A 24,343-nucleotide genomic window follows, 5' to 3' on the forward strand; every position below is an offset into this window, starting at 1 on the left:
GCCTGCAGCCTGCAGCCTGTCAGTCTGTCACAAATTGCATATTTTCCTTAACTGATGGTCAGAAATGCTGATGATTGATTAATCATTAATAATTTAAAAAATACAAATGCCCATTTTTCTCATTTTTATTTTTACCCTTTTGTTTTCATTTTAACATTTTCGGTTGCTTAAATTCTTAAAAGTGATCAGTTGATTAGTGATTAATGATTATCATCTCCTCTAGGGGAATTTAATGCTGTTGTTTCTGTCTGACATGCGCTACCATGTGCTGACATTTGGCACAGATTGATTTAATGTAAGTCGATACTCGCTAGTAGCGATGTAATTTGGTCAGTAGCTCTAAAAGTACTGAATTTGGTACTCAACCGTACTGCTCATGCATCTCACTGTATTTATTCCAAACAAAATGGGGCTGTTGGGAACATAACTTGTTTCATTTCATATGTCCTACAGAAGTTATTTTCCCAGGAAACATTGATCATTGCTTGTCTAAGGCCTCGTTCAGGCTGCCAGCCCAAATCATTCTGTTCTTACTTTTTTTTCTTTTGTCACATCCTGATTGTATCCAGATTTTTTTGTAAAGTCTGGACCAGAGAAAACACATGAAATGTGTCTTTTGCAAATCAGATCTAAGCCACATTTGGAGGTGGTGTGAAATTCTCTTCCAATTGGATTCCAACGAATGCATCCCCGTCCGGACGCTCTGGACACTCAAATCAGATTTTAAAATGTCTTTTGCATCACTTGCAATCCATCACACACAGAGTGGCTGAGCAGAATCCATGCCAGGGACAATAGAAAGAAAAACAGTTGGTCGACAGATGCTGAAATAAATTTTCTGTTGGCACTTTGGGGACAAAAGTACAGGCACAGCCTACCACAACATGGTTCCATGTTGGAAAGACACATCACCAGTGCCTATGTAGTTACCTATACAGATAGATTGATGATGTCTCGACTAGTGGTTTTTTTTTTTTGTTTACCATCCATATCTCTGTAACCTTTATCTCTTTCTTCTCTTCTCTTCTCTTCCAGATCATGCCCCCCAGATAGCAGCCTCGTCCTCCTCTCCACTCCCCCTCCCTGCCCCTGGCCCCTTCCTCCACCTTCCTGGTCCAGCGCCATCACTGCCACCTGTGTCACCACAGCCGCCATGCCCCCCAGGAAGAGGACGCGGCCGGGCCTGGGCTTCCTATGCTGCTTCGGCAGCAGCGAGCCCCCGGAGATCAACCTCAAGGACAGCGTCCCCCTGCAGCTGCTCGAGTTCAGCGCCCCCATGCCGCCCGCTGAGGAGCTGCACGCACGTTTCTCCGAACTGGTGGTGAGTAAAGATAGTGAATTCTTACAAAGCAAACGCATGTCCCTAGTGAATGTAACCATTTGGCCTAGACTTGTAACCTGACACACCAGATGATTCGCTACACAGAACCACCTGGGAAATGTCCTTAAAAACTGTTTGGAAAAGGACAGGCCCACTCAAAAAAACACTTGGCAGATGATTGGATGAACCATCTGTCTGTCATGTCTAACACAGGCTAACAGGCTAACAGATCAATGAACCTTGTGAGGCAGCTGGATTCGTGAGAGCCAGTTGGTAAATCAAACTCTTGCCAAAGCCTGTCATGAGAAAAGAAAACATCTTTTCCATGGAAAAGAGCCTACAGTGTCATTCTTTGCTCTTCTTTGGATGAAGAAATACTGTCCAGTTCAGTCCAGTTGAAGCCTGGCATCATGAATTCTCGTGTGATCTAGTGATCTTGTGATCTTGTGAATCCAGTTGCCTCACAAGGTAACTAGAAATGGGCCTAGGTCTTAACACACACCACGTTGGATTTGTGGAACGTGAGTATCCAGTTTGGATTCATCATCCTTCTGTCGTTTCAGTCACACTAAGTGATCAGTTGGGCATTTTGTTCACTGAATGCCACTGTAACAAGAACCAAGTAAATTCACAGGCTACATAACTCCATCTTTAGCGCTATTTGTATGGGACTAATATTACCTGGGAGCCGCGAGTAATTTGTAGTAATTGCAGAGGTCTTCTGTGATTTTAATCCTGTATGAATTTGCTATATCCATAATTTGTAACATAAAAATTCCACCACTAATTACCTCATATTTCACCAAACAGAGTGGTCACGTGTCATGGGAATCAGCTTTAGGGTTGTATTTTTTTTCCTTTCTGTCTTTTTCTCAGTCAAGGATTACAGAGGCTGCATAGGTAAATGAAGTTTTGACAACATTTTGGGTGCACATTCAGGAGAGTCATCTAGCTTCTTTCACCACACTTGATCCAGTCTGCGAAGTCCTGTACAGACGGGCACTAGAGTGAGAGGTCTTGCACCATTTGATCAAATTGCCTTTGGGGCTTTACTTTCGTCTGCAAATGAGCAAAGGCTCTGTGCAGACATCTGCGTACCCCTTATTTGTTGTGACCACGCAGACTTCTTTGCAAACTAGTCCATGGGCTTGTCCGCAGATGCCAATTTACTGCACGTGTGGAATGCTTTCTCCAAGCAGACAAAGTAGTACAAACAGAACTAACAGGCATCCATGGTGTCCACCGCTGTCCATGGAGGTGTCCATTTGGGAGTATAATCCAGCCCTTACCAGCCATTGCTCTTGTCTAAAGTTAATGGATGTTACACAGAGCCTTGACATCATATCAGAGGGATAATGTCAGTAAATCTGAGTAAAACCCAGACTTTTCTTGTCCTGTGCAAATGTGCCACACAAAACACAGATGTGAGGATGTAATTTCCATCAAATGAGGTCTTAGGGTCTAGCCCCATGCAAATAGGGCCTTAGAGTTAGAGTGGAGATCAAATTTTTCAAATTTCAAACATGATCTAATTGCCTGTTTGCAGTTGCTTCGACTTTATCACTAAAGAAATAGATTTTTGTAGGGTTTTCGTAGCATTTTTGTAGGACTGGAGCAGCAGCACATTTTCAGGATGGTGTGGAAAAAGTAGCTTAATAATCTTCATATGTAGCCGTTGCCATCCACAGATTCAGTTTAATGAGCCTGTTCAATTTGAACAAAATGCAATTCTGTGCTGTTGTGGATGCTGCACGAAACATCAACTTCCAAAATTAGTCACCGTACAGATATGCATCACATAAAGTAAAAACACAAGTACTGTAAAATCTATAAAGTTGGTTCAAAACAATACTTTAGTACAACGTGTAAACCTTGGAATTTCCTTTCTTCCTAATACTGAGCAGCCTAATTATTTAGCTTTTCCTTCCTTTGCGTCTTGTTTGTTATCCCGACCAAACAGGATTAGGGACAGGAATTGGAAGGGCTTGGATCTGGTGGAGGGCGTCTTGATGGTTGGATGAGACCACGCACACAACCCCACCACTAACCCCCCACCCCTCCCCAATTCCCTAAATTCACAGGCTCATCCTTTCCACTATACGCAGCCCACCCTTGCGTGACTGTGCCTATCTCGTGCATGGATCACTCTTGTTGGCAGAGGACGTCGGACTGTACTCGTGCCAGGCTTTTGCCCACTGTGTGGAGAGGGATCAGGGCACACATGTCAGAGCGGAGAAAGTCTGCTGTGGGTTTCGGCTGCCATGCGATCCGGTCCTGGCTTCGCTAGAAGAATGGGGCTTTGCTGTTTCTGTCTCGTTGTTTGCTCAGTTCCTGTCTCTTGGTCTGTTTGGGTCCTGTCTGTCTCCATCTCTGCGCTTTTTGTCATTCTCCCTCAACCTCAGATTTCCTTCTTCCCCCGTCTCAGTCTTCTGGCGCTGTGCAGGCTTAGTCTCGGGGAATGCTAAACTTCACCGCCTGCAGGATATATCACTCCTCCAACTGTCACAATCAATTCAGGAGATTAAGTGAAATTCCATTTGTGATAGGAAATTATTCACTGTTATCAAGGCATCTGTTTTCCCAGTGGTGATATTTACCCCATTTTTTTTCCAGCTAATTGACCTGATTTGACCCTAAATTTGCTGCCGCAGCCTTTAGTGGCTGCAGTACATACTGTTACAAATCATGTCTTGCTTATCAGATGTGTCTCAACCATAACATGTCAACTCTGTAGGCCTTCTAAAGCTAAATAAGAATTCATTTTGATTAGCATTAAGAGAACTCACTATGAATGTGCTGTGCAATGAAAATATTTTTTCAACTCCATCTGACAGAATTGATGTCTACATTTAATTTTAAAAAAATGTCATCGCTAGGAGGTTGGCCTGTTACAAGATTTAATAGCCAAGAGTTATATTTTCCAGCATAATTGAAGAGTAAAAATCAAAACCTCCTCAGAACTCTGTTTTGTAGCAGTTCCCATGAACGAGTGATATTTATTGGCTTAATAAGAGAATATGAAAATTGCAATTGTCACAGTCAAGACAATGGTTTGACAGGTTTTTATTTGAAAAGCTTTATGCTCTACGCGGCCTGACATGAATCAGTTTTTTACACAGAGAAAAGTTTTGGAAAAGCGGACAGAGACATGCAGTGCTGGGATAAAATAGGAACACATGGCTGTCATGTGGCAGCACTTAGCTACACGACAGCAGAGATTGAGGGGACCGAATGACCCACAGCTTATTTCGGGGTAAATATGTGAGCATGTGATGAAGCTGACACAGATGTATCAGCTGAAGAAGAAGCAGAGCAGACGGATCCCCCCATTTTTAAACCTCTTGACTTGCAGCTTTTCGACCCAGGAGAGAAAGAGGATTTGGCTTTTCCTCATTGGATCTGTGCCCCTCCACATGTTGTAAATAGATTATTCTTAAAATGGTTGTTGGACGGCTGCATCTGATGGTGTCGTTCACGAGCTTAGATGTTTTGTCTTTGGGGTCTGGTTTGTCTTGTCTTGACTGCAGAATTCCAGCGCTGAATGTAGCACCCAAAGGTTAAAGTCCATCTGTAATTACATTTTTTGTTGTCACTTTTTTGCCTCCTACATCACACACCCTCTTCAAGTTACTTGAGCTGCTGTCTGCTCTGACAAAACACAAGAAACCAAGAAAGGGAGATGTTGAATTTTTGTGTTTTCTGGTTTCATGATGGTGCCCCCTGATTTTGCAATAATTCAACAGAATGCTGTTCATGTGTCCATCTACATAGATGGAGACCTTATTCTGATACAGCCAACCAGATCTTGCATAAAGCAACACTTTGCATAAAGTTGTCTTCTATAATTTGGGAGTTGGGACCGATCCGATCCACTATCAGTATTGATTATTGGACTGACATTGATCCATGTACCAATCCAGATTTCACAGTTGGCCAACTCAGCATGTCATTCATTTGGAAAAAGGTTAGCCTTGAACAACGAAATATAAAAAGTATCAAAGTTCAATACCCAACCCTTCTTCCAGTGTATAATTTGTATCCTAGTATTCATGAATGCTAAGACAGTTGGGGTGGTGGGCAAATAATATAACTGATTTGTGCCTGAACACTGTGTACCTGGTAATTCCTCCTACTGTACTGCAAGTTTCTTTTCTTTATTTCTCTTTCCTTACAGTGCAGCAGCACTGCTCCTGATCAAACACTGAAATGATACTTCCCCAAAGACTTTTTTTCTTCCTTTTTAATAATAGAAATCTATGAACAATACATCTTAAAAAAAAAAAAAAAAAAAAAAACATGTTGACATTATTATTTGCTATGAAAAGGTATGACTAAATGTGATTTCACTTGGACCGTAAAATCTCATGCTAGAATGTTTGGAAAAGAAAACTGATGTTCCAGCTACATGATCGCTCAACCTGTGACAGTTTGATTCATGTCTGCTTTGATTGGATGACCAATGCACACTGCTTCTACCTAACGATGGTCATCTGGCCAAGCCATTGGTCCCTCACATCTGTTTTACTGATCCCACGGCCGACATGCTGACACATTTGACCAGTCGTCCAAAAATCTGTGCAACCAGACCTCAGGCAGTCACACAGTCTGGACACAACGCTTGTAACACTGACATATAAGAGCTGATGTAGAGAGGCGAGGAGCCTCGCTCGGGAGGAGGAAATAAAGAAAAATAGACAGTAACATAACATAGTGTGTTTCCATGGAAACGGGAGATGGGGATTATTGTTATGAAAGCCTTCCCTGTGGAGGAGAATGAGACTCAATGGAGCCTCTAGAGTGGGAGCGACAGATCTGGGCCAAACGGAGGAGTAAACCACCTCCACGTGTCTTCACCTCCAAAATGGGGTCTTCCACTGTGTCTAGAGGCCGCACAGTGCACACTCAGCTTACACTGTTAGTGGAAGAAAAGACTTCAGATGACTTGTCTCAGAAATACTGTGAAAAAAAACTGTTGGCCAGAAAATCCTGAGCTGTAACTTGTGCCATGGTTGTTGCTTGGAATATTAAATGGAATACGTGGTGTGATGTGTCCGTCCCTTGTGCTTTCTTGGAAGATGACTTGGCTTGGAGGATAGAGGTGGAATAGGATAAACAGACATGTTACTATGGCGATGAACTAGGTACCTCTCATCGTACATATATTTCGGCCACTGTCACCACTTGAAGACACAACAGGAAGTTCTAGTATCTCAGAACCAAACTTTCCACATCTACCCAACTGTGACAAATCATAAACCAACACACTACTTACATTTTTTTGGTGAAAATTTATTCTTTTAGGATTTATATATATATGAAATAAATGTATTTTAAGAAATGTTTTAGTTTGCTTTCTTACTTAAAATAATTATTTATTCACTGTTATCGAGGCTTCTGTTTTCCTAGTGGTGATTTTTCCAGCTAATTGACCTGATTTGACCCTAAACTTGCTGCCTCAGCCAGTAGCTGCAACACATTTCTTAGGAACTGTGACAAATCATGTCTTGTTCTGTTCCAGAAAACATTCTTGTTCCAGTTAAGAATTGAAATGAGTGATACCCAAAAACCTGACAAGTTCTCAGATGTATAACATTTAAGCAACCTCTATGAACTTGGATGCTACTTCATGAAAAATGCAATAGTATAGAATAAGTAATGTAGCAAAAGAGATGACTCTTGTCCTTGGTGTGTAGATAATGCTGCAGAATAATCATGTGTGAGATCCCACTTTCATTCCCTTGTGCAAACACTCTCTCTCCTCAGCCAAATGTGCAACAACTTATCCCAGAGAAAGTCTGAAGAATAAACTTGCATAAACCCATATGAAAACCTCCTGCACCAATAACGTCCTTGACAAACCCATGCAAATGAAGCTGGAAGCAATCGCCACTGATTTGGACACAATGAACAAAGACCACATCAGAGGAGCTAATGGATTGCATCAATTAAACTACATATTTGCAGCTGGCTGCAGAATTTCCCGATAGCAAATGTGACATTCTGGGTTCTGTTTTTTGGATCTGGGCACATTGTTAACAGTTTCTTTCCACCAGTGTTTCAAAGATCGCACGCATAGTTGCTATATAGGCCATGTGTGAAGTCTGGCAGACCTTCAAGAACAATGACAGCTTTATTTTTGTTTATCAAGGCAATTCGCGGCTAATAGCATTGTATCATCTAATGTGAAATTGCTCTCATTTAGGTAATTGACACTGCACCCTGCTCAATCATGTACTTGGGTGCATTTTGCACTGGTGGCCATTTGGCAAACCAAAAAGCAACTTTTGTTTCTTCAAAAAGAAACCAAAGTGTGAGGTTGTTTGGGGACAGCCAGACTGCCATTTACAAGTTTCAGCTGATGGCCATGAACACATTGCGTTAGCTGTGGAAAGGTAAGCATATGGTCCCAATGTGTTGACACATTTGCCAGGGCCTGAACCCAACTATACAGTGCCACTGAACCACTGCAGACTAAAATGTTTTAAAAAGAGAAAAGTAAACACAGAAGAAAACAAATGGAACAGATTTGGAGGCCGTCTGGAGAGAATCTGCTGTAAAGTAGAACTGAACCCAATGACTCACTTTAGATTGCACTTGTGAAGAAAGAAAGATGCCAAGTCTGACATATGACATTCTTCCTTTTGCAAACAGGTTGCAAATGAATTCTCTAGCCCTACTAAAGTAGGTTTGGCAACTGAATTCAGAACTTTTAGGGTACTGACAGAATTGTGTCAGTAGTACAGGATTCCACGTCAAACCAATTTGTGCCAAATTTCAGTACCTGACAGTGCATCTGAGTGAGAGAGTAACTCAGCAAGTGTGGTTAAGTTTCCAAAACTTGATTCGCTGCAAACCTGGAAGGCAACAGGTTTAACAAACACAAAATGTAACTCAATCTAACGTTAGCATGCCTGCAGCCTAAAATATATAAATTAACCCTCCTTTGACAACAAAACTTAAAGTGAGGCATCAACAAGTTTTGGGTGATTAGTTAGCTTCTTGGCTAAGTTGTTGGATAACTGCACTTTTTTCACTGTCTTGGTTGATGTTAGCTTAGCATTTTTACTTGCGTTAGACAACACTCAGCCACTAAGTGCGTCTGAAATTGCTTACCAAAATGCTGTTTAGCACGCTAACACAGTGTGTGAGATTTATTAATACGCCCAAAATCCAGTGGTGGAAAGAGCACTGAAAATCTGCACTGAGAAATGTAAATCAATTACAAGTAAATTACAAGTAACGATCACCTCCAAGCCTGCAACTGCTGTAACGGGTTTTTGTTGGCCGTATGTCATGGTTTTCATCGGCCCTCTTTGGCCATTTGCGACTGATCAGCCTTATTCGCTACAAAAAATGTAGATGAAATGGTTGGATATAATTCAAGTTGTACTTAGTTATGATTTTAAAAAATAAGTACATTGAACAGGTTCATGCATATTAGTATAAGAAAAATTACAGACCTGAAAAAATACTCTACCCCTTCTGAAACCAATAGTACATGAATCACAAACTATTACTACCACTACTAATGTTAAATGCCCGACTGAAAAACATTCTTAACAGAATGCTCTAAACAAATACCACAATAATAATGTTGAAATGTTGTTGAACTTATTTGTATAAATGTCTCAGTGGGATTACTTGTCCAAATAAAGGTAGAAAGAAATGTAGTGGAAAAAGGTACCGTTTGGAACTGGTACCAACTTCCAAGCGCTGGTACCGCATCAGTTCAAATGTGAATAGTACCCAACCGTACTTATAAATGAAACTGGTTCTGTAATTGTTAAAAAGGGAGACCTGTCTTTCAACCATTTGCATCAAATTGTGCGTCAAAATGAGAGAGGATATAATGTAGAGTATATCTAGCCAGACGAATCAGGTCTAGTAGGCCAACATCTGGCAAGTACAGTGCTGGCAGACAACAGATTAGTGTGTGTTCTCTCTGCCTTTCTCTCTGCCCTCTTTTTCTATCTGCTTTGTCTGACTGTCTATGTCTTTCTCTGTGTGCGAGCCGTATTCTTTCTTTCTCTGTCTCGTAATTTGGGGCAGTTTTAATCCAACCACTGTGGGCAGTTGTTCGGCTGTCCAGTGTCAGGCGCTGCATCTGCGTGCCGTGACCTTTAATAGCGTCCACTCCACATGACTCCCAATCACTGTTTTTAGCAGCACATCAATTTTGTTTCCTCTCTCATTCAAAACCGCAACTTGTGTTTCCAGGAGAACTGAACATAAATCCTCTCCTAATGTTCCCCCCAGTGTGACTTTTGAGCCGGACGCGAATCAAAAATGCGTTGCATAACGGGGGAATGGAAATGTTCTCCACCCTCTGAGCCATTGGGAGTGAGTTTCCTCCGCAGTGTACGCCCCGGGATGCACCGTCTTTCCTTTCTGTTTCCCTCCCTCCTTTCCTCACATTTGTCTAACTGATTTCCCATTTATAATGCTGCCTTCCGACCTCTGTTGTAAAGCCAGCTCCGACTGTCCTGAAGCAACCTTATTATGGAAGTGGTCAAGCCCTGTTTGGACTAGGGGAGAGGCAGTAGGTTAGCAACGGCTACTGACTGACTCATCAAAGAGAGGATACTATGACTCTTCTGAATGTTGCAAAGTGGTGTGAGTCCAGTGTGTGTGTGTGTGATTTGTAATGGGATGTTAAGTGGTTAAATCCATTCTCACCATATCTTAGAATTAGAGGTTGGTCTTTGACTTGTTCTTGGTTGTGGTAAATGATTCAGAGCCAGTCCTCCCCTTGTGCAAAGAACTCCAGAAATAGTTGTGACGCTTGGCCTGGTGTAACACACGTTTACGTACTCTAATTCTTGGAGGCATTACAATGACTTGACATTAATTTCCTGGAGACTCACCCTAAGGGTTCATTTATGCCCCCCTTTTCATACGAAAATAGAAATGTCGGTTTCAAAACGTGTCCTTTACGTGGCATGAGTGTTAAGCAATACAGCCACGAAATGGTGCCACTTAAAGTCATAAGTTACCCAGCAGAGGAGGAAGATGATGAAGACGAAAAAGAGGCAACAATAAACATGTTGACACTGGAGGATTGCACTAATGTACCCTTTGAGAAAGATGCAAATGTGGAGGCAGTGTTGTAGGTGGCGGTGGTGTGTAAATACGTCATGCCCTGTGGCCTTCCTTGTCATGTCCTGTGGTCACGTCTCGCTTGAACTGTTGTCGCCACTACCACCATTACTAATGGTGGTAACGTGCTGCTTCGTCCATATCCGTGAGCTTTCAGGAAACATGCACAAATACAGACGAAATGAATGCACAGTATCTGTATTAGGATTGGGCAATTGGATGAATGTATCAGCTATTCATATGTGACTACTACATATGTAACATAGCAAACTCGTCACTTGCACACATCCTTCAGCTTTGACAAAGTTGGCATATGTTGGCAATCTGGGTTGATGGGCTGACAGTAACCGGTTGGAAATTTTAATATTTTGCCCAACCCTAATTTGTGTGCATGTCTAACATTAAGCATAAACTTAACCCTTCTCATAACCACTACTTTTCTTACGCTAAACTGTAACTTGTACCCTACATGTACCCTAAACTTAACCAAAGGCCTGAGATTTACTTGCTTTCAACTGTGTTCACATGCGCTACATGGCTGTCTCACGTATCCTGCATCCGTTTAGAGCAATGGTTGTGTAGGTCCTCAGAAATGAACAATACACAATCTCTGGCAAACCCTACCCTCTACGCTAACCCTAATCATGGACCCAAAAGTCGGTCAATTTTTCAATTTGGAAGACTGCTTTTGTCACATATTGCACCAGCTGTCCCTAGTCGACTGGTCTGCAGTCAGAAATGTGTCCCTGAAAATAGCTCAGTCATACACACACACACATACACACACACACACACACACGCACACACACTCGCACAATCTCGTTTGGGTCAATAATGGCAGCTACAGCTTCCTGTGGATCCTCTGGAGGCTTCATATGACTTCCTGCCATCTTGCCTGTCTTTCCTCTGCCTTCCTGTCTCGCCCAGAGACCGCTGCAGGATATACATACAGTGTGTGTGTGTGTGAGTGTGTGTGTGTGTGTCGAAGCTACACCAAACAGACCCTCTCAGCCAGTACTGTTAGACTTCACATGAGGTAAATACATTCATATCCACTCTGGAAATGCCACTTCACACACACACACGTATGTGAAAGGATGTCATACTCGGATCACACACATTTCCCGTTTAGTTCGAGCCCCGCACGTTCTCAATGAGTTGTCACAGAGACACACCCACTCCCACTCCTGTGCCAGTCCCTCACACCTAATCACCCACTGACCCCTCATTCTTCTTCACAAATGTCTTTGTTAGTTTGCCTTACTTACACCTTTATCAAAGATGCATATAACAATGCACACACTTGCACAGATGCAGAAACCACCGTCCCCACACTTAATCACCTCTCCACTGCTTTGTACCCTCCACCTCAACTCATCTTCATCTTTGTCTCCACATACGTAAACTGGAGTGGACATACAGTCTAAACAACAGTAGCAGTTCTTTAGGTTTTCCCCACACTGCTCTGACTTTGTTCCCATGTTTCATTGCAACTAATCCCTCTCTTTTCCCTTGCACCCTTTCCATATGGTGTAGATAAATATTTTAGATCTTCCACAGACATGTTATATAATCGGACATGAATTTATAGGTCATGACTGGTGGCGAAAGTGCTAAGATATCTTAATCATCGTCATAATCCCTGAGGGTTGTTACAGTACATCATGCATCTGTTAACTATGCCCACTTATGTCTCGAGTGATTGCTTCTCTGAAATGTTAGCATTTAGAGGAATAGATAGGAAATGCACTTATTTAATTTGGTAATTACCTCATTGTATATTTTTTATATGAGAGCTATTCAACTGCCTCTAATCTTTATGCTAAGCTAGGCTAATGTTAAATCTGTACTTACTCCAGCTTTGTATTATGTAAAATGAAATCTGGAAGATATTTTAATAAATGTCTGTTAAGTCAATCTTTCGCTGCATGAGGTAACACAATGGTGACTGAGCCTGATTAAAGTTTTGTAATATTTATATTTTTGCAGTATTAAGAACTGGGAGTCAACAAGGTTGGCAACATTCTTGGAAACAAAGTTAGTGCTAAAATAAACAGATATCTGCTGTGCTTAATCATCATCAGCTTCACATTAAAAGCATTTAACTTGTGAAAATCAAGTTGACTTTTATTATGAAGTAGTCACAGGAATGCAGTGTGTTTTTCAGTGAGCTTAGCATCACTATTGTTCATTAACAATTGGTCTATAAAATAAGATGATTATTTTTTGTGTCTACAGTGAGCTGTTAGAGCTGCAGACGAAAGGCGACACGTCTCTAACTTTACAGTGAGCAAACCAGCTCCTTGCACTTTTGTCATGCAGGATAAAATCAGATCACTGGTGCTTACAGAATGATGGCCAATTATTATTATGCTCATGAAGAAAGTAAAAAAAGATCAATTTCTTTGAGAAAATTGATGGATACACCTTTATGATATAAATTAAATGGAGTAGTAACTAGTTGGGCTTCAAATACAGTACAATAGTATATTAGAGGCAAGACTTACCATTTAATTATTGAATGATAATGTGAAATTAAATTACTTCTAAATGTGTTAATTCATTTAGAAAAGTTGTTTTGATTTGCTCTCTAAGCTCTATCTCTCTCCACCACATCTTCTGTATTATCTCAGCACATTTGAGAAGTCCACCAGTTTTCAGAAACAGGAAATTGAAAGACAGGGCAGGTCAGCCAGTCTGTAACGCACATGAGAGGCAGCCTCGCAACCGGTCGCAACACCCTTTTTTAATTTGTAGCATTATTCAATAGGCAGTTCTGGAAGAAATATGAAAGAAAGGGCTTCAGAGGCCTTAGGTATGTATTTTTTCCCCTCTCGAGCAGCAGGTGTAACAATATTAGCTTTGGTTTATGTGAATTCCCCACTGGAGCGTGCTGGCGAAGGAGGAGCGGGGGCACATCAAGAGAAGGTTTTACACAGCAAAGTGGAAAGTGGTTTAGTTTTGTTTTGGAAGACTGAGCGAGGGACTGGGTGTTTTTTGGGTGTTGCTATGGTTGTGACTGGAGGCAATGTGACGCGGATGTGGTGTTGGAGCAAGTTTTGATGGCATGGGGGCGTGGAGGTGGAAGAAAACGGTGGGATATTGCATAACTGGAAAGTGAAGAGTCCTTTAGCTGGCATGACATGAACATTCCTCCACCCACTTGTTGTCCTCATCCCTGACTTCATCTCTTTTCTCTGTGCCCTGATTCAAAGTTCTGCTTGTACTTATTATTATTATTAATACCTGACTATAAAGCTGCATTTCCACAGAAAGTACCCACAACTTTTAGTCCAGGAAGTGTTTTTCAACAAACTAAAAGGTTTCTTCAGTCCATTGTTGTCTGTGTTTCCACCACAGCCTCAAGACCTGTGAAGATTTGGGAATTTAGTAAGTTGATTGATGAAAAAGAAATGACTGTTTTTACATGTCATTATTGCGTGGGACCATACAACAGTGATGATGACATATAAGGCGATGGACAGGCATCAGTATTTGTGTGACAGAAGGACTTTGACCTCAGCATAAATGCTCAGTAAGGCACAGACTTGGTCATCTGTCCATCTGTCGTATGCTTTCCTCTTACTCTCCATGTCGATATGTCAGTGGACAAAACAAACTGGTTTGCGGCTGCAGATTTTTCAAAATGGCGGCTCAAAGAAAATGTTGCAAGTACTTAACCAATCAGAAGTGCTCTGCGCTGCATGCCCCCACCCCCAAAGTCACTGTACTTTTGGAAAGATTTGAATACTGACTGATAACACTTATACTTCTTATTATTATTATTGTTACCTGAGAATAAAGCTGCGTTTCCACCCAAAGTACCCAGAACTTTTAGTACAGGAACTACATTTTAAGGAACTAAAAGTTTTTTTTCAGCCTGATGTTATCTGCATTTCCACCATGGTCTGAAGACCTGCAAAGATTTGGCAAATTTAGTCACTTGAAAAATAAAAAAGTTGTTTTTATATGTCATTTTTGCATGCGACTATAGAACAGTTATTACAACATATAAAACGATGGACAGGCATCAATATTTGTAAGACAGAAGGACTTCATCCTCATCATATATGCGCAATATGGCCTGGACTTCATCGTCAGGCCATCTGTTGTATACTTTCCTCTGAAGATCCACGTAGATGTGTAGATGAACAAAAAAACAAACTGGATTGCAGCTGCATATTTTTCACAATGGTGGTTCAAAGAAAATGTTATGAGTACTCAACCCATCAGAAATGTTCTGTCCTTCAAGCCCCACTCCAAAGTTCCTGCACTTTTGGAAAGCACTACCCCCCAAGAGAGCCTTTTTGTGGGGTAAATTAAACTGGGGGTAAATGCACTCTGAGCTTCTCCAAATGTCCCTATGCTTCCTTCAAATGGGGTCTTATTTACTGTGTTCTCGAGTCCATATGGATGAACATCGGAAGTGGAAATTTTCTGAAAGCTCACGACTTGGAGTACATGACATCCCATGTCGTAACCACGAGCTCACAAGTTCCATTTGAAAGCAGCAGCAGTCCCAAAGGAAAGTTCCTGCGGTAAATGAAACATGCAGTCCATGTTTTGAAAGATACATTAGCCCTTAGCCCACCCTGCCATTCCTTTCCTGTTTTCTTGTTCTTGCTGCCATACTTGACTTTGCCATTATCCTATCCATACACCTTCAGTCTTATGTGAGAGCCTTATGCAATCAGTTTATTTTCAGATTGAATTCTTTCAAAGAAACCTTCCTGGGGTAGCTTACCTGCTGCTCTACACTGTTGAATCTGTGTGCCTCAGACACCTAAATCTTCATTTTCACTGCCGACGCTCGTCTCATATAACTCTCCCTCCGTATAAGACCTTAAATTGAGAGGCCTGGGGAGTAGCGGGGGGGAGATAGAGAGAGCTAGAGGGAACATAGAGATCATCTGCCAGGCTCAGCTCCCATCTGGTCCAAATCCAGGGGTCTCATTCCCACTGATTTCCCCACCAGCTCTCAGTATCAGCTCCTCCAAACAGCAGCAGCTTGGACAGCAGGTCTTTGACCCGGCGACCAGGCGACGGGCCAGAGATGAGCTGGCTTCCATGCCTCAGTTTCTAAGCCTGGGGGATGTGGAGAGAGGATCATGGTCCAAACTAAAGCTAAAATCTGTAAAGATTGAAGGACAGAGAGTCAGAGGTTTAGAAGTTTAGCTGCCACAAGATTGCTAGTTTTGTGCTTGATGCTCATGAGCGTACAGGGTCATAAGGTGGGAAGTAACTAAGAACAAATACTTTGTTACTGTGCTGTAGATTTTTCAGGTATCTGTATTTTACTTGAGTATTTATTTTTCTGATGACTTTTTACTTTTGCTCCCGACATTTGAATACGAATATCTGTACTTTCTACTCCATATATTTTCAAAACAGGCCTGTTACTTTAGTTTTAATGCATTTTTATTTTGCATCACTGTGCACCACCTTTTCAACATCAAGACTGATTTCAACCTAAATGGACGGGACAATAACAGAGACAGAACAAGAGATTTCATATCAGTCAGTGCACATCATGCACGACAGATGTAACAAAACAAAAAAAAAAAAACATATCAGAAGAAAAAAGACAAAAAATGATGTAAAAACCGTAACAAGATGAAATACATCATAATAAGATGAAAAATGATGTAAAAATATGAAAAAGAAGTAACAAGACAAAAACAACGTGAGGGACTTAACAAAACGAAAACGCGACAAGATGGAAAAGACATAAAACAAGACAAAAAAGACATACAAGACTGAAAAGACGTAATGATGAAAAAGACGTAAGAAGACAAAAGAATGACGTACAAGACTGAAAAGACGTTAACAAGATGAAAAACATCGCAAAAGATGTAAAAAAAAAAAAAAAAAAAAGAAGAGACATAACAAGAGAGAAAAGAAAAGGTGCAACTAGAAAAAAAAGATGTGAAAAGACAGAAAACGACAACTAAGAAACAAGATGAAAGAAATGTCCTTCAATTTTTATACTTTGAGTACATTTCAGAGCCTGTACTTGTTTACTTTTTCTGCAGCAAAGAAGCCAAATCAGTGCTTTCTTTTTTTTTTTTACATAAGTATCTGTACTTCTACTTGACTAAAGAATGTGCTTCTGCCACCTCTGGTCACAAATGACAGCGGTATGCATTTATTGTAGCTGGTAATGTCGTCTCCGGATGATCAGCTCTGTGTGTGAGTCACAACTAATCATTGAATCCCTGCTGCTGAGACGAAAACCGCTCTGACCAAAGATTCTAAAGCTTCTTTGTGGTTTCTATCTGTATTGGACCCCCTTGAAGTTCACACCCTTCAGATTTTTCCTTTTTTATGCCAAAGCCACAATAATGCTGCTGCTGGTTATCCCATGAAAGGACTGGGTGAGAGATGATGTCATTCTTCATAGTGCCGGAGAGTTGGAATGTGGGCCACCTCAGCCCACCCCGTCCAGCTGAATGGATGAAAACAAACCCTGTGAATCTGCTGGGCCGGCTTTAAGGGGCCCCACCTCTGGCACCGGTAGCCATCTTCACTCTGGGGGGCCCAGGAGGCCCGGCACTTCTGGCTGACGTCATGGTAGCAGAACCATTATGATGAGATTAGTTTGAGCTTGAGCACAAAGCCCTTGCCCTATAGCATCTCATCCTCTCCTCTGTTTTTTTTGTTTTTTTTTGTGCCAAGCCATTTCCAGAACAACATGGCCCCTTTCTCTTTCTTCTTTTTCTATCAACACATCTCTTTCTGTCTCCTTCCTCCATCTCTCTCTCTCTCCTTCTCCCCTCAACCCTGATTTATCCACCTCTCTTTTTCCAAGACTTTACTTTTCCTGCCTGGCACACGGAGACTCATTTCCTGGTCTCATATGCATTTCAAAAGGTGCAGGAGGCTCCTTGTACCAAGCTGAAGAATCGAACAGAGCAGCACGGTGAATATTAATACTGCGGAGAACAGTTCTCTCTCAGACAATCGCATGTCAGTGTGTACACTCGACTCTATCCGGTGATCTGCAGTCACTGCTGAAATGTTTCTCTCTATCACAAAACAGGGATAACAAATACAACAGATTGCAGGATTGTGTCCTGAGGGATTGGGTTTCTTCCAGTTATTACTTTAAATGCTGCTTGACTGTTATGTTTGCTTGTCATGTTTTGTTCTCAGACATTGTTTTTCAGATTCATTATCTATAACTCTTGCTCCAGAACAAGCTGGGATGCTGTTAAATGTGAATAAAAACAGACTGTGATGATTTGCAAATCCTTTTTAACCTAAATCCAATTGAATATAGTGTAAAGTTTTTTTTTACACTATATTCAATTATTTTATGTTCAAACTGATAAACTTTATTGTGTTTTTAAAATATACACTTGTTCTGAACCCTTTTGGAACTTTGGTCAACTTTCTCCTTTTCTGTTTCCCATAGGCCATTTCTTTTAGTCTTGTCTATTTTGAAAAGAAAATCGCTTTTTGAAGATGGTTAAAAGTTGTTCTGGACAGCCTGTGTTGAAGAATTTCATATAGTTTTTAATTTAGCACTTATCTACATGTATTTATAGCCATTGTTCTTAGTATAATATTTCCAACCTTCTTATGATTCTGTCAAGAGGCACAAAGGGTAAGATGAAAGAAAAGAAAATAATTCTCTTTACTTAGTTATTGTTCATCTTTGTTGGAATCCTGCTGACAATGACAAAATTATGAAGAAAAGCTTGTACTTCTGGATTTCACTTTGATGAACAAAAGAATAAACTCAAGGAGCCTCAGTTGTTCTTAGTTGAACATAAGAGTTTAATATAGCACATATCTGTGCACAGAGAAGATCTTGCTACACTGTCTACACATGGAGACAGTTCATACCAAAAGCTTTAAAATGCAGTAGAGACACTCGGTCAAGATTGGGTATGAAAGGGGCATCCTCAAAGGCTCAGTCTTTCACATGCATGGATGAGGCGAGGTTCACCACTTTGTGAAAAATTGAGTGTTTAAGACAATTTAAGAATGTTTCTAAACCAATCATTTTAAGGAATTTAGGGATTTTACCATCTGTAGTCCATAATATCATTCAAAGATTTAGAGAATCCAGAGAAACCTCTGCATGTAAGGGCCGAGGCCAAAAACCAACATTGAATACCCGTGACCCTCGATCCCTCAGGTGGCGTTGCACAATTTGGAAAACGATTATCAGTTTGTCGCTGAATCTACATATGCAAGTTAAGACTCTAGTGCAAAGAGAAAGACATGTATCAACAACATCCAGAAACGCCACCCACTTTTCTTTGGCCCAAGCTCATCTGAGATGGACTGATGGAAAACAGAAAAGTCCACGTTTCGGATTGTTTTTGGAAATCATGGTCTTGGTGTTCTCTAAATTTACATTTTACTCAGCGTCCCAACTTTTTTTTGGAAATGGGGTTGTAATCTCAAATTCAATCAGGTGGTTTGTGCAAAAGTTTAGAAATGAACAGTGTGTGGCTTCTCCTGTTGTTGCAGGATGAACTGGACCTGACGGATAAGAACAGGGAGGCCATGTTTGCTCTGCCCGATGAGAAGAAATGGCAGATCTACTGCAGCAAGAAGAAGGTGAGTTGGCCTTTCTGTACTGTACATCAGCCTCGATCTCTGGCCGGCCCTCAGCTGACTGGCTGCCTGAACCCGCAGTTTAGAGCTAAACTGTCAGCAATGAGTGTTACTGAAGGGCAGCCTCTTACCGGAACCCATTTTCAATCTGCTTTCCCAGCTTCTCATCTCTGCACTGACATAAACATATGCACATATTCTGCCAACTTCATACTGCACAATATGTTTTTTCAGGCAGTATTGGACATGCACATACAGTACACACAAAGTACACAAATGCCCCTGTTTTAAGACCTCAATCTCCAGATCTCCCTCCCCACGTTGGAGCAAGCAATTTCCTTGTGCTGCTTAAGAATTGTCAACATACCATGGAAGCACTAGAACATTCTGGTTAGCCCTCTCTTTCACCCCTCTCCCCTCGCCAAAACATTTCTCGTTCTCTTCATACTGTCTCAAATATCCACCAGGAAATGACATTGTGCTTGGAGAAAAAAGGGGAATTCGGCCCCCCTCTGCCACTCAATAGCAAATTGAATAAATAGTCGTAAACCCTCCCTTGTGTATCTTTGCTAATTTGTTTTTTGGCCCGGGGTTTAGTGCTGGAAGACGATCGAACCTCTCTCTTTCTCTTTCCAAGGCATGCAGGCTCAGCTTAGCTGATATGATAGGCTCTGACAACCTTTTTAAAAAGGAGTAAACACACGCTGTGTTGTGTGTGTGTGTGTGCACAGGCGTGTGTGCACCTGCATGTGTGAAAGTTTGTACTTGTATTCAGGCCAGTATTGAGTTACTAGGAAAAAGGCGAGCAGTGGAATTGTGGTGTATTTAGAGGGATGTCAAGGCGAGGATGGAAGCTGAAGCACCACACCAGTTTACAATGAAATGCAACCCTGGTACAAGAGGAGGATACAACCTTTCTTTTAATACGTTATAATAACAGAACTTTCAGCCTGGGCTGCACCAACAATGACTGATTTAATCTTAGCTTAGTTCTAATCAGAGTTTATCAAAAGTAGATTTAAAATGATAAAATCCAGATTTAAAATTTAGCAGTACCCTGAAGCGAGTTTAATGACTTAAACTGAAAATAAAGTTTCATAATATGAAAGTGCTTTACCCAAAGTAAAAATAAATAAATAAAAATCCACTTGCAATGGCATTGCTTGCACGCTAGCTAAAGGTTACTCAGTTTGCTAGCTAGATAAAAAACACAAAGTTGTCCAAAATTTTATTTTAATTTTTCTAGCTACCTACCAAATTACATCATTTGCTAGCTTGATTTAAAAAAAACACAAAAATTGTTGTACCGTTTGCTAGCTAGCTAAAAAAAGAAAAACAAAAGTTTGCTGGCTAGCTAAACAATTAGCTCACAAATGATGGCTCAACAGAGAATTATTTTTCTCAAGCAAGCAAAAAAAAGAAGCCATTTTTTAAGTTAAACCTCCTGAAGTGTAAGTTTAAAGTTAATACTAGATCGCATTTAAACTGGACTTTGTTTTGGTGAAACAGAATCTTTAGGTTACTTTTATCTAAGTTTGGAATGGAAATTAAAGTGAGGGTTAAAAAGTGGTTTAAATTTAATCTTTGTAAATGTTTTGTCAGTTTTATAGCTTAGTGAAGCAAAATTTAAAGGTGCAGGGACAGTTCACCCCAACATCAAGAAAACTTTTTCCCCTCTTGGCCTGTAGTGCTATTTATGCATCTGGAGATCTCAGCCATATTCTCTCAAATATAAAGGAACTAAATGGCACTAGGCCTGTGGTGCCTAAAGCACCAAAAGAAAAATACATTTGAAAAACTCAACAGCAGGGTCTCTTTCTGGAAATCATGACCAGGGTAGTCAAGATAACCCACACACCTCGTTGTGGGCAGTTTCATATGGGAACTACTTTCTTTCTAGCCAAAAAGAAGGTGATTCCGGAAGATTCTAAAGTAGTTCCAGTAGATTCTACTGCAGAAAGAAAGTTTTAAAATTTTTCCTTGTTGGTGCAACCCAGCCTCAGTGTGTTGTGCTCTTTGAAAACATTGCATAGTATTAAAGTGGATTGAATTATTGGCAGAATGTGCATTTGCACATGTGAACCCACATAAAAGATGCAGTGCAGTAAAACTCCAGTATCAGTTATTGAATATCTCACTGAAGCAACCACAGACGTTTATGAGAAGCCTTTGTACTGCAGTGGAAGGTAGTGGAAACAAAATGTTGGCAACAGCTTGGGCGTATTGGAAGCAAAGTGGTTTGCAGTGCTCGCCTAAGCCGGGTTCAGAGGTAGGATATATTAGTTTGTCGTTCCTCCCCCATCGCTCCCAGTCAGAAATTATTTCCTCTGCGAGGCTAAGGTGAAAAAAAACAGCCGGTGTCCAGGCCAGGAAACGGAGAGCAAAAAACGGGGTAACAGTGCGCGGCGGAAAGCTGGAGGAAAAACCAAACAAACCCCTCATTCATGGATAGAGGCGGCGTAATGGAGAATGAGGGAAAAAAAAGAACTGGCGTGCAATATCGGATAATAACCTGCATGTCTGTGTGTGAATATGCAGGCAGGAGGGCACGTGCACACACCAACGCAGACATGGACAACGTAAGAAAATACGAACATGCAGGTTATTCAGACATAACGCGCGCGCGCGCGCACACACACACACACACACACACACACACACACACACACACACACACACACACACACACACACACACAGACACACACACACACACACACACACACACAGTAGTGGCCTGTGTTTTGGAGAATTACAGCATGACAGTGATTTGAATGGAGAGCACAGGACAGCAGAATTTCCCTCAGCCGTTCCTGTCAGCGGCAAACACTGGACCCCTTGTTTCCTCCAGCCAAGCGACAGCTCCAGTTGTTGTGGTTAGATAACACTTGGAGCGAGCCGCTGAGGGCGCGACAAAGGGACAAACTAACTTTGTTCACCTGCAAAACAAACTGGTCAACACATTTAACCCCAAACCACTCAAACTTTGCCAGTTCCACTGCCTCGCTGTCCAGTGAAAACCACATAATCCAAATCTAATAATTTTTATGTTTTCACATAAACTGAAGAACTAAATGTTTCTTTGTGGTCTGAAAATCCACCTACTTCTTAGGCTAATAAAACCATTTAAAGCACTTTAATTCACAAATGGTTGACATTTCAGAATGAGTCTGACAAACTAGAGCTGCAACGATTAATCAGAGAATCGGTTATTCATCAAGTATTAAATTAATCACCAACTATTCTGATAATCGATTAATCGGTTTGAGTAGTTTTCTGTAATATTTTTATGAAAAAAACTCCAACATTTATCTGAGTCCGGCTTCTTAAAGGTGAATATTTTCTTGTTTCTTTAGTCCTCTGCATCAGATAACTGAATATCTGTGGGTTGTGGACAAAACTAAACGTGTGAGGACATCATCATCATCTTGGGATTTAGAAAACGCTGACTGACATTTTACAGACCAAACAACTAATTGATTAATCAAGAAAATTAAGTGACAATAAAAATAATCGTTAGTTGTAGCTCTATGGCAAATACAGGATTTCTGACATTAGGGAGTAAAATAATCTGATATCAACATATCAGCTGATACTTACTGTATTGACAAACTATAGCTGGCTAGCTTTCTCACTAACATAGCAAACCAGCATCATATGTTAGAAAGGGACAGAATCACAGCTGATCAAATGTGAAGCCAAAGCATCTCTGTTGCCCCCTGGTGGCTGGCTGCAGTACAAGTCATAAATCCTGCTTCCCAACATTAAGAGAGAGGACATGAGCCAAACTTAAACATCAAATTACACGTCAAATTAATTTTTTCCAAAGATAGTTTCAGTCATTTTACTTAATGTAAGTCCAATAGCCAAACATGTTCTCACGCTGGTTCAGTCTTCCTCATGTCCTGTACAAAAAACATTTCTTTTGCTTGCTAGTTGTGGATTTTCTTCTGCAGCTAGTTGCTAATTTTGTCTGTCTACTATTTGTTGCTGTGTAGGTAGTGTACAGTGGTTTTTTCCCAGCCTGGATACAGAGAGAGATACATTAAAGTCGAGATGGAATGTGTGTAACCTTTCTAGATCGTATCCCCGGATGTAGTAATGTATGCAAAAAATCCATCTGTTTGTATTCTTACATCAAAATCAAATCATTTTTTCCCCTGTGACACACTATAATGTGTATTTACGTAGGTTTGAAAAAAGCTATTTTCAACTAATAACATTGTGACTTCCACCCGTCAATCAGTCGTCATTCATTCATTAGTTAGTTAGCTTGCACCGGCATGGTATGTCAGATTGTGATGCCCATTTTTCAACATTCAAACCAAATCTGTGCCAGTGCAATGTCCTGCCTACCTGTCCTGTTTCACTCAGAAATACGACTTGATACGGAAGCTAGATACTCTTGACTTTAAATGTTCCTGAACAATTAGCTAAAAGAGGCTAAAAAGCTCCATAGAGCTGCTAACGACTGAGTTAGTTAGAATTCACTGTAGACAATTGTCAATACAAGAATTTTTTGATTGAATGGAATTCAATGTAAATATATTTTATTGGTTAATGCAACCCTAACATTGTTCACTACCTACAGAATATCTGAGTTAAATGCTCATTAGCAAGATAAATTGAAACAAGCAAAAACATGCTTTAATTACATGATTTACACCCCAATATCTACTTTCAAATTCAACTGTTTCATTGAAAAATAGTAGTTTTGGTTTGTTTATTAGACAGTGGTCCTCTTAGCTAATCCCAGTCTGCAGTGATGTAAGGGTGTAAACATGCTCTCTGTGTACCATGACTAACTCCAATATCTTGTCGAGGCCTTCTAGCTTTACATAAGCTAATGGTATCTGCACCTCTGATCTCAGCCACCCAGTCAGTCGCAGCCAAGGGTGTTGGGTGTCTATCTGTGTGTGTGTGTGTGTGTGTGTGTGTGTGTGTGTGTGTGTGTGTGTGTGTGTGTGTGTGTGTGTGTGTGTGTGTGTGTGAGAATGAGTGGGCTTGATTCTTGGCATAAGAGTGAATGGATGTTTCGTATACATACTTAGTGTGTGAGTGAAACAGAGATGGCATGAGTACATCTCCGTATGAGCGTGTTGCATGCCTGCCTGTGAGTGAGGGTGGTTGCGTGTGAGTGTGTGTGTGTGTGTGTGTGTGTGTATCCACTTGTTTTTGTAAGCGTGACTCGTGTCCAGCAGCCCCCAGGTAGAGAACACCATGTAACATCTAACAACTCCTGATAATCGTTCAGTGCTGGGAGCCAAACACAGTCTCCTGACTCCCATTAGTAGTGCTGCACTGGCACACACACACACACACACACACACACACACACACACACACACACACACACACA

At 41.0% G+C, this 24,343-nt stretch overlaps 1 protein-coding gene across 3 annotated transcripts in view; it reads left to right on the top strand.

The window, feature by feature from the left end:
• Positions 1 to 24,343, top strand: part of daam2 (dishevelled associated activator of morphogenesis 2) — a 145,104-nt gene that overhangs the window by 53,481 nt on the left and 67,280 nt on the right. For all 3 annotated transcript variants that reach the window (XM_084742332.1, XM_084742334.1, XM_084742333.1), the window contains exons 2-3: positions 1,036 to 1,321; positions 18,899 to 18,988. In XM_084742332.1, the coding sequence (XP_084598458.1) occupies positions 1,154 to 1,321; positions 18,899 to 18,988 (258 nt within the window). In that variant the 5' untranslated portion in view covers positions 1,036 to 1,153. The remainder of the gene's footprint in view (positions 1 to 1,035; positions 1,322 to 18,898; positions 18,989 to 24,343) is intronic.

The sequence above is a fragment of the Lutjanus erythropterus genome, chromosome 18 (assembly GCF_056507025.1).
Source record: "Lutjanus erythropterus isolate fLutEry1 chromosome 18, fLutEry1.hap2, whole genome shotgun sequence".
NCBI classification, from domain to species: Eukaryota; Metazoa; Chordata; class Actinopteri; order Lutjaniformes; family Lutjanidae; genus Lutjanus; species Lutjanus erythropterus.